Here is a 10,855-nt window from a genome sequence, read left to right on the forward strand (position 1 = left end):
ACACAAGCTACTTAGGGCAGCACACCAAGTAGCTGTTGGCTGTTGACTTCAGATGAAAGCTGATTGTCACATTTACGTGTACCTTAATGTTTTGGGGTTTTTTCCCACCCTGCAGTTTGAGTTCTCACCGCAGACACTGTGTTGCTATGGCAAACAGTTGTGCACCATCTCGAGGGATAGCACCTACTACAGCTACCAGAACAGGTAAAGGTGCATGCTTTCTCTGCTGAAGGGATTGGCATGGGCAAAGAGGTGGAGAATTAATTATACAAAGTGGGTGTGAAGTTAAACCCTCAAAAGTACAGCATGACTAAAGATCCCACTTCACATTCACCATTCTGCAAAACTGTTTATTGTTGTTGTTTTGTAACCCCCCCCCCCCCCCCCCCCCCCCAAAAAAAAAAAAAAAAAAAAAAAAGTCTGCCTGATCAATTGCTGTCATTTAGTTATACATGGCCATGGGAAGGTCTTCATCAGCAGGAAAAGCTGTAATACCTATTAAAATACAAGTCTAATACAAGTTTAAAAGTCCCAAATTTATGCCTGTTTTGCATTTCACCGAAGCCAATTTGTGGGCAGGGTTTGAGTTTTTACCTGGCCAATGCTGGTCCCTGGGCCTTATGTTTGACACCCCTGCTCTAAGGACATAATTCTCACAGACTTTCCTTTATAGGAGTATTGCACCGCAGACTCACTCAACTCACCACAGTTTGAGTTGAGTGAGTCATATAATTCGGACAAGCAAAACGAGCATGATGGGTCCATCCCTCACATCTATCCCTTTAATTTCGTTCTAGGAAATGAGCTCCAAAGCACCCCCTTCTGTGCAGAATCTGTTATTGCAGCTTAACATTAGTCCAATGGAACACACTTTAGTTATAGATAATCAATGCTAAATGCCTCAAGATTTCCCAAATTAGAATTAAAGACTTGGACACTGTTAAAGGGAATTTAGTCATTTTGTTTCTGCTTAAAGGAACCGGCACAATTGTTTTTGCATCATCACTCCTGTCTCTCCTGACATTCATCAACTCTTAATGCATGTTGCTTCTCATAAATGATTTCAGTGTAAATGTCTTTACCGTTTTGATTTTGCAGCATGCATGTTAGATGACGATGTTGAACACAAATTTGTTGTTGACAACAATCATTTAATGTCCTTAACTTAGCATCTGAGCATGTTTCCCCACTCTGTTCCACTTTGGATGAGAGTGGCTGAATCATGACCATTTTGACTAACCATGTACCTCTGCCTGTGTGTGTGTGTGTGTGTGTGTGTGTGTGTGTGTGTGTCCTTCCGTCTGTCCGCTGCCCATGCTCCGTCCTCGGTTGTTGCTGTGTGCTCCGTTCACTCTGCATTCTGCCACCCGTACGCCGGTTTGCCTGTGCTGCTACTGTGTGTGCTGGCTGCAGTTCACCCAAATATGGCCTTATTGCCGACAGGTATCACTACTGTGAGAAGTGCTTCAATGAGATCCAGGGCAACAGTGTGACCCTTGGAGACGACCCGTCACAGCCACAGACGTAAGTTCCTTGGTCCCCGGATGTCTGAATATCACCCTGTGATCATCGTGGAACCATTTGCTTTCTGGCTCTTGTTCTCTGGAAGGGAATAAATAGTCACAGATTTAACATGAAGATCTCTCTTTTTGTGCAGGATGATATCTAAAGATCAGTTTGAAAAGAAGAAAAATGACACGTTGGACCCTGAGCCGTGAGTATTCTCTAGACAGCTTCAATTTGATGTGTGTTACTGCAGTGTTGCTTCTTTTCTGCTTTTTACCAAACAGAAAGAAAAAGCACGTTTTTGTCATCGTAGGTTTGTTGAATGTAAAGACTGTGGACGAAAGATGCATCAGATCTGTGTGCTGCACTATGACGTCATTTGGCCGTCAGGGTGAGTATAGCTTGACTGCTACGCTAGACAAATATATTCAAGCACATATAAGAAATGTTTGACCGTCATAGAATTTATATTTGTTAGTTGACACTAAAAATAATTAGATTTTTCTCGTTTCAGTTTTATCTGTGACAACTGTCTGAAGAAGTCTGGTAAAGCAAGAAAGGAAAACAAGTTCTCAGCCAAGAGTAAGTTACATATACAAGTAAAACATCAACTTCTGACAAAGAATATCAGTGTTTAAAACATGTCTTTGTGTGTTCGTTAAGGGTTGCAATCCACAAGGTTGGGTTCATACATTGAAGACAGAGTTAATAAGTACTTGAAAAGGCAGAACCACCCTGAAGCTGGTGAGGTGTTTGTGCGAGTGGTCGCCAGCTCTGACAAAACTGTGGAGGTTAAGCCTGGCATGAAGTCTAGGTAAGTGTCACACCTGCTTTACAGCGCTTATTTTTAATTTAGTTTTCCTTTGGAGGGTCCAGATGCATAAAAGCATCTGATAAATCTTCAATAGCATTGTGTTTTCAATCTTTTCAATCACGCAGCTGATTCCACATTTATCTCAGCTAGAAACTGAACTGCATAATGCCTCAGAGAACAGTTTTTGTATTTTGCAGCTCATAGAGTAGAAGGACCGAAGAGCTTGTTTCTCCTACAGTATTGGTCAGAATTTAATCAAACTTGGACACCATGGCATGATGACAGCAAACACCAAAATGATCACTATTTTGGGTTATTACCCAAATATCCCAAAGGTTTTTTATAGGGACTCATCACTCCAGCTGGACTATTGATCAGGATTTAATCAAATTTAGATACAACAATCACGTAATTGATCACCAAAGGCACATTTTTCATTTTATGAGCAATAACCTGGATCGTTTGCTGAATGCACTGTGCCAGTGATGTGCTAGTTTTAGGAAAATGTGCTGGTCATAGCGCATTGTTGGATAGCCTTGGCTCAGGAGGTAGAGCATGTCATCTACCAATCGGAGGTTGCTGGTTGGCTGCTCCAGTCTGCATGCCAAAGTAGCCTTGGCCAAGATACTGAAGCCAGAGTTGCTGTCAGTGTGTTCATTGGAGTGTGGATATTGGATAGAAAGCACTCAGACATAGGAAAAAAGTGTGAGTTTGTGTGAATGGCTGCATGAGATGTCTTCTAGTACTTGGATGCTCAAGTATAGTAGAAAAGCTCTATATATGACTAACTAGTCCATTTGCCTGTCCATTTGTGTATTTGATGCCTTGTGCAACGTCACAATGTAGATACATAATGCAATTTGTTCAGATATAAACAGAAATCTCCATGTTCATACTTTCATATCAAAGATCTGACTGTGGAAAGGGAATTGGTTCCGGAAAACATCCGAGTTATATTTAATGTTATGAAAATTGATTTACTTTTTTTTTTTCTTCCTCTTTTCACAAATGACTTGAGTCTGTCTTTTAAATGCTCTCGTATCCATCCATTCAGTAATGCATGCCTGTCCAGGTCTGAGCTGTCTGGGCCTCTCAAGCTAGCTGAGAGAAATAATCCCTACAGCATGTGCTGGGTTTGTCATGGTGTCTTTTTACAGTTGGACATACCCGAAGCATCTCATCTAGGTGATACTCAGGAGGCATCCTAGCCAGATGCTTCAACCATCTCAACTGCTTCTATTGGGCTTGAGTAGAGCCTTTATTCCTCCACACCAAAATGACCTCAGCCTTGTCACTCTTCAAAGGAGGCTAATTTCCGCCACTTCCTATCACTACTCATAGTTATTGCCAATAGGTGATTGTAGATCACCTATTGGCAATAACTATGAGTGAATCTAGTTTAATTATAGATTCACCAGTAAAGTGAAAGCTTTGCCTTTGTGCTCACCTTTAAACAGCATTTACATTACTGTAGATGCTGTGCTTATTTCTCAGTCTCCCACTCCACTCTTCCCTCACTCATGCACAAATCTTTGAGATATTTGCCCTCCTTTACTTGAGGCAGGCACTTGTTACCAACCTGGAGTGGAAAATCCATCCTTTACCGGGTGGGAACCACGGCATCAGACTTGGAGGCGCTAATCCATGCCAGTTTGTAATGTGCTGCAAACATCCCCACTGGGAGCTGTAGCCCATAGCAGAGTGAAGCCAGCAGAGACATGTTAAGACCAATGAACATGACACCCTGTGCCATTTGGCTACACCTAGAAATTCTGTTCATAATAGTAATGAACAGAATCGGAGACAAAGGGCAGCCCTGGTGGAAAACATCTTATTGCCAGTAATGAGAAAGATGAACCCAATGACCCATAATCATGAAGCAACCCCTGAGAGGGCACAGTTGAATTGCTTCTTCAAGTCAGCAAAAGTATCTGTAGAGTAGTTGGGGGCAATACCCCACACACCTTCATCTATCATCATAGAGGGCACAGAGCTGGTCCAGTGCTCTGCAAGCAAGTTGAAAACCACATTACTCCTGTGAATGGAGGTGGACTTTTCTCCACAGGGGAAGGGAAGTTAAAAAGTGTGATTTCCTGTTGAAGTTGAAACATACCTCTGGCTCCCCACGGCCTACAGTGTGGTCAGAGAACTGCTTTCACCTCCCGAGTTATCTGACTTGAGGTTGCTAGATTTTCTTCAAGACTTATGGGAATCTTGTTCCATGGCTCTATGTACCAAACCCCTCCCACACTCGAGTTGGCGTAGTTGGCGGCTAAGAACGCTGTCTTCTGCCAGTACCAGTCAGCTGCTTTCAGAGTTGCACAAGTTAACCAATCTCGAAAGAATCCCTCCCTTTTGATTGAGAACTCCCTTCACTTATGTCCATCTTCTGCCAGAAGCCATCGTGGGTGGATACTGCGTCAGGCACCAACAACTTTATAACCACAGTTCTGTACATCTGCGTCAGCAATGGAGGTGTGGTACACGGTTCATTCAGACTACATGACCCCAGCTTCCCCAAGGATGCTGTTGAGCTTCTCTGCCAGAAGCTCTAAGAGCGCCCTGACTATACGTTGAGGTGTACTCGATCTGTCCATTGCTGCTGTTGCTTACACCTTCTCTGTTTCCACAGGTTTGTAGACTCAGGCGAGATGGTGGAAAGCTTCCCCTACAGAACCAAAGCACTTTTTGCATTTGAGGAAATAGACGGGGTGGACGTTTGTTTCTTTGGAATGCACGTCCAGGAGTACGGCTCAGAGTGCCCCTTTCCAAATACCAGGTAACACAAGAGCAAAATGTTAGAGGCATTGCTCTAAGTTTCCTTTTAGTTTGTGTGTATTATTCTCACATCACATATTCTGTATCTCTTTTTCAGACGAGTTTACATATCATACCTCGACAGTATTCACTTCTTCAGACCGCGTTTGCTAAGGACTGCAGTATACCATGAGATCTTAATAGGATACCTGGAGTATGTGAAAAAACTTGGGTGGGTAAAAAGTAACGTTACGCAGTGTTGCATTTTAACTCCTTTAAGTCATGTATTGATGCATGTTTAATTCTTCTAAGTGCTAAGTGAGTCATAACTTAATTCCTGACCAGGTATGTGACGGGTCACATTTGGGCCTGCCCACCCAGCGAAGGAGATGACTATATTTTCCACTGCCACCCTCCGGACCAGAAGATCCCCAAGCCCAAAAGGCTTCAAGAGTGGTACAGAAAAATGCTGGACAAGGCTTTTGCTGAAAGAATCATTCATGATTACAAGGTCAGAAAATTATACCAGTAAAAATAACTTTGTAACCACCTGTGCATGTTATGTTTCTCAAGACATTCCCAGCTATAATTAACATTTTGAAGTCTGGTGTTGGCAGCAGGCGGTTACCACGCTGTTCAGCTGAACTAATGTAGTTTGCTTTAGGAATATAAATGATTATCTTGTAAGACTGGAGTGGCTGATGGGCACATTTACACTGGATTATCAGTGAATTAGCATTTATTTACCAGCTACAGTGTTCAGCTTATAAGTGTGCAACATAAAGGGGCTCTCCTTGTCTTATTATAAAGACTTGACAATTTTGAAACACTATAATTAAACGACTTTAAGACTCTGATGGGAGTGATTCCTCTCCCCCCCCTCATTATTTTTCATAAATTCAACTTCCAACTTGCCCCAGTTAGAAGCTCTTGTTGCCCGATTCCCTGATAAGAGCCTTTGTGTGTCTGTGTTCAGGACATTTTCAAGCAGGCAACAGAAGACAGGCTGACCAGTGCCTACGAGCTGCCGTACTTTGAGGGTGACTTTTGGCCTAATGTACTGGAGGAGAGCATCAAGGAGCTGGAGCAGGAAGAGGAAGAAAGGAAAAAGGAGGAGAACACAGCCTCCTCTGAGACAACAGAGGTGAGTTTGATGGATACGTGGATTCAGAATATTTTTATTAATGAAAGAAAGCCTCTTCTGATCCCAGAATCAACAGCCCAGTGTTTTAAGTCCTTTGTCTCGCCCCAGATTGTATCATTCTCAAGTACCCATTATATAAATGCTTTTGGCTTTCTGGCACTGTATAAACCACTCTGCTTAATTGCATAATCTCATCTTGCCTGTTGTGCAATCTCAACTTCTCTAAATGTCCATGTGTGTCTTTTTACAAGGGAGCCCAAGCTGACAGCAAGAATGCCAAAAAGAAGAATAACAAGAAAACCAACAAAAACAAGAGCAGCGTCAGTCGAGCCAATAAGAAAAAGCCTGGCATGCCAAATGTAGCCAATGATCTGTCCCAGAAGCTCTATGCCACAATGGAGAAACATAAGGAGGTGGGAAACCCTAGCAACTATAACAGATTTTTTTTTTTTAATCTGTCTCTCCTAAATGAATAAAATTTTATTTCATGTAACATTTCAGTAACTTGACTCTTCTTTTAAAGCTTGGGGAAAAACATTCAGACAAAGCTGGTAGATTGTTGTGTGTGAAATTATAAGTACAGAGCAGTGTCTCTCTTACTGTGCTGCTTCCTGAGGATAATTGAATTCCACACGAAAATTTTCTTCCACACAAGAGTTACGGAATTTGTCACGTTGCACTACACTTCAGCAATGCCTATAGCTAACAGTGTTGCTTCCTCTCCTGCCACCAGGTATTTTTTGTTATCCACCTCCATGCTGGGCCAGTCATTAACACCTTGCCACCCATCATGGACCCTGACCCTTTGCTGACTTGTGACCTGATGGACGGACGTGATGCGTTTCTGACCTTGGCCAGGGACAAGCACTGGGAGTTCAGCTCACTGAGAAGGTGTAAATGGAGCACAATGTGCATGCTGGTGGAGCTGCACAACCAAGGCCAGGACCGCTTTGTGTACACTTGCAATGAGTGCAAGCACCATGTCGAGACTCGCTGGCACTGCACAGTTTGTGAGGTAAGATACAGTTGTGATCATTGACCGTGTTTTAAAAGCAACATCTGCATCGGTTTTGAATTAACACTGAGTTTACATTTTTAACTAAGTTTAATGTCGTCTCTCTCCCCTCTCATCAGGACTATGACCTATGCATTAACTGCTACCACACTAAGGGCCATGAGCACCAAATGGTGAAGTGGGGTCTGGGCTTGGATGATGACAGCAATGGTCAAGGTGGAGAGGCCTCCAAGAGCCCTCAGGAGAGTCGACGCCTTAGTATCCAGCGCTGTATCCAGTCCCTGGTGCACGCCTGCCAGTGCCGCAATGCTAACTGCTCTTTGCCGTCCTGCCAGAAGATGAAGAGGGTGGTTCAGCACACCAAAGGTTGCAAGCGCAAGACCAATGGTGGCTGTCCTGTGTGCAAGCAGCTCATCGCTTTATGTTGCTATCATGCCAAGCACTGTCAGGAGAACAAGTGTCCCGTGCCCTTCTGTCTCAACATCAAACACAAACTTCGACAACAGCAGCTGCAGCACAGGCTTCAGCAGGCTCAAATGATGCGTCGCAGAATGGCCACCATGGCTGGAAGGGGTATGCCTATGCCATCTCCACCTACCTTAAATGCCCCAGACACTCCAAATTCTGTGCAGCAGCCTAATACACCCCAGACTCCCCAGCCCATGTCCAACCAGCCCCAACAACAGCAACCACCAAACCCCACCAATATGTCCCAAGGCTTTCCCAGCAACGGCCGCAGCAGTCAGCCTCCAACACCAGTGCCGCAAGGTAAACCGGGGCCTCAGTCATCCCCTCTCCATCAGCAGCAGTCACCCATGCCCAACATGCCGCACCAACAGCAGCCTCCGCAGCCTCGCCAGCAGCAGCAACCGCAGGAGTCATTGATGGAAGCCCTGAAGGTGGCCAGACAGATCGAGATGTTAGCTAAGTCAAAGCAGCCGCAGCAGCAGCAGCAGCAGAAGCAGCAGAATTATGCAATGAATGGGATGCCAATGAACCACCCACGCATGATGGGGCCCATGCCAAGCCAAATGCAGATGATGCAGGGGCCACGCGGGCCCCAGGTGATGCAGCAGGGCCAGTGGGGTCCGGGGATGCAGAATCCCCAGGGTCATCAGCCACAGGTTCCTCCTCAACAAGGCCCCATGCCCCCTCAGCAGCCTCAGGGAAACCCAATGCCCCAGCAAGGTCAGCCCATGCAGAGGCCCATGATGCCCCAGCAAGGTCACCAGATGTCTGGGGTCATGCCTGCACAGGGCTCCTCACAGCAGGGCATGACACCACAGCGACAAAACATGCCCCGAGGTATGCCGGGTAACATTGCTCCAAGTGCCCTGCGGGAGCTATTGGACACCCTGAAATCACCCAGCTCCCCACAGCAGCAACAGCAGGTCCTGAGCATCCTCAAGTCTAACCCCCACCTCATGGCCGCCTTCATTAAACAGAGGACGGCAAAATACCAAGCCAACCAACCACAGCAACAGCAGCAGGGCCAACAGCAGAACCCCCAGGCCATGCTAGGATCCCAGCCAGGAATGCACACAATGGTGGGCATGGCAAACCAGGTGCAAAGGCCAGGGATGGCACCTCAACAGCAGCCTCCTCAGCAGGTGGGACCCCAGGGAATGCCATCCATGGGCACCCAAGGCCAGATGGTACCAAACGGAAATCAAATGTTCCGCAGACAGCAAATTCTTAGGCAGCAGCAGTTGCAACAGCAGCAGCTGCTGCTGCAACAGCAACAGCAGCTGCAGCAACAACAGCAGCTGCAGCAACAACAGCAACTGCAGCAACAACAGCAGCTGCAGCAACAACAGCAGCAGCAGCAGGGAGGTTTGCCTCCAGCCCATGGGCAGTTCCCCCAACAGCAGCCGGGACCAGGAAGCTATATCCGTATGCAGCAGCAGCAGCACATGGCTATGCAAGGAGGTGGGGGGCCTATGGGACCGCTCCCTCCCACATCTCAAATGGGCCAACCTGGGATGGGAATGGATGGACAGCAGAACTTCCAGCAACGCATGCTTCAGCAGCAACAGCATCAGATGATGAAGCAGCAGATGGGCTCTTCGGCACAGGCCAACTCGATGAGTCCACAGCCTCACATGCTCCAAGGCCAAGCCCAGGCAGGAGCTCACCTACCTGGCCAGACAATGGCAAACACCCTGGGAAGCCAGGTACGCTCTCCAGCCCCAGTGCAATCGCCCCGCCCACCTTCGCAGCAGGCCCCTCATTCCAGTCCCTCCCCTCGGATACAACCCCAGCCGTCACCTCAGCATGGCGCACTCCACTCCAGCTCTCCCCATCCCAGCTTAGGAGGTCCCATGTCAGGGTCCATGGAGCAGGGTCACATGGGAACACCAGAGCAGAGCGCCATGCTCCCGCAGCTTAACACACCAAACCGAGGGGGGTTGAGTAGTGACATGGGTATGGTGGGTGACACGACGGGAGACACACTAGAGAAATTTGTTGAAGGATTGTAGCATTTTGAGACAGAAGAAAGGCCTTGTTCTGTTTTCAGCTGCAACATTTTTCTATTTGCTGATGTAAAAAGCTAAAAGAAATCACAAAATAAATGAGTCTTACGAGGCCTACAGACTGTGAACCAAGGACTACTTTTTCAAGTACACAGAGTGATTTAATAATTGCTGTTGAAGAAACAACAAAGACACAATGAATATATTTTTGGTTCAGACCAGCCTTGCAAGATTTTGCCCTGGTCTTTGTGTTTTAATTTGTTTTTCATTTGTTATGCTCTGGTATTGACTTTTTAAAAAAACCTTCTCTAAAAAAAAAAAATTTCATTTTATTATTTTTTATTTTGTACGTTTGCAAATTAATATTGTATTTGTGTAAAGAAGACTGTAAAATTATTTGTGTGGGAATTGTTTTTGCCAGGCTTCACCTCTTGCTCAGTTTCTCTGTTCCTGGCTAATTTATTCTAATATGCCATTTTTCAAAAAGGACTGCCTTTAGGAAAGCCTTAATTTCTTTCCTGTTTGCAGAGTCTAAAGGAGATTAACGTATTTGTATAGATCTAGGAACTATTGCACACACCCAAACACAATTTGCAGGTTGAAGGTAAACCTGCATTGACTCTTGTTCATGTTCACAGGTGCAGGAATGTTCTTTTTACTGGCCTGGGCCCAGTGTTCGTCTTGCAGATGTTCAAAGATTGCTTTGTCTCACCTTCAGTCTAAAGAAATTCTCATTAAGTCCTAAACCTCTTTCGCCTGTGGTGGGAAATTATCTTGTTTGACTGCTGATTTGTGTTCAGAGAGTTTTGTGCATCATTTTCTCTCGCATTAAACTTGAATTGATGATGAACTATTCTCTAATGTAAATCATGCAGGTGGACAGTACTGTAAATATGCAGAAAAGAAATGAAATCACTGTACAAATTGGTTCAAATGGCTCATTTCGTACTTATATACCATATTGTTAAATAAACCTGTGTGCCACAGACTCTGCCTTGAATCTTTCTGCATGGGGGAAATTCGTATGTGTTCAGCAGCTGGGCTGATTTTTATTTGCTCAATCATTTCTCTATATTAAATTATTAAAAAAATAAATAAAACAATCTATTAGATTTTCATCAGTTGCGTGTGGAAGCTTGTTTGGG

The 10,855-nt window shown here is 45.1% G+C and overlaps 1 protein-coding gene and 1 long non-coding RNA gene across 5 annotated transcripts in view; one reads left to right on the forward strand and one right to left on the reverse strand.

Moving 5' to 3' along the window:
* crebbpb (CREB binding lysine acetyltransferase b) overlaps positions 1-10,698 on the forward strand; it is a 40,658-nt gene extending 29,960 nt beyond the window's left edge. For 3 of the 4 annotated variants that reach the window (XM_085156714.1, XM_085156712.1, XM_085156711.1), the window contains 13 exons: positions 116-204; positions 1,414-1,524; positions 1,658-1,714; positions 1,820-1,897; positions 2,021-2,088; positions 2,170-2,320; positions 4,953-5,099; positions 5,196-5,309; positions 5,423-5,588; positions 6,054-6,221; positions 6,473-6,634; positions 6,955-7,236; positions 7,356-10,698. In XM_085156714.1, the coding sequence (XP_085012840.1) occupies positions 116-204; positions 1,414-1,524; positions 1,658-1,714; positions 1,820-1,897; positions 2,021-2,088; positions 2,170-2,320; positions 4,953-5,099; positions 5,196-5,309; positions 5,423-5,588; positions 6,054-6,221; positions 6,473-6,634; positions 6,955-7,236; positions 7,356-9,716 (3,954 nt within the window). In that variant the 3' untranslated portion in view covers positions 9,717-10,698. The remainder of the gene's footprint in view (positions 1-115; positions 205-1,413; positions 1,525-1,657; positions 1,715-1,819; positions 1,898-2,020; positions 2,089-2,169; positions 2,321-4,952; positions 5,100-5,195; positions 5,310-5,422; positions 5,589-6,053; positions 6,222-6,472; positions 6,635-6,954; positions 7,237-7,355) is intronic. The other variant, XM_085156713.1, reaches the window with a different exon arrangement.
* LOC146520071 (uncharacterized) lies at positions 385-1,423 on the reverse strand. The gene is made up of 2 exons (XR_014873688.1): positions 692-1,423; positions 385-660 (listed from the first exon to the last, which is right to left on the reverse strand). It is a non-coding gene; the product is annotated as an uncharacterized LOC146520071 (long non-coding RNA).
* Positions 10,699-10,855: the final 157 nt, after the last annotated feature.

The sequence above is a fragment of the Neolamprologus multifasciatus genome, chromosome 4 (assembly GCF_963576455.1).
Source record: "Neolamprologus multifasciatus chromosome 4, fNeoMul1.2, whole genome shotgun sequence".
In the NCBI taxonomy this organism is placed as follows: Eukaryota; Metazoa; Chordata; class Actinopteri; order Cichliformes; family Cichlidae; genus Neolamprologus; species Neolamprologus multifasciatus.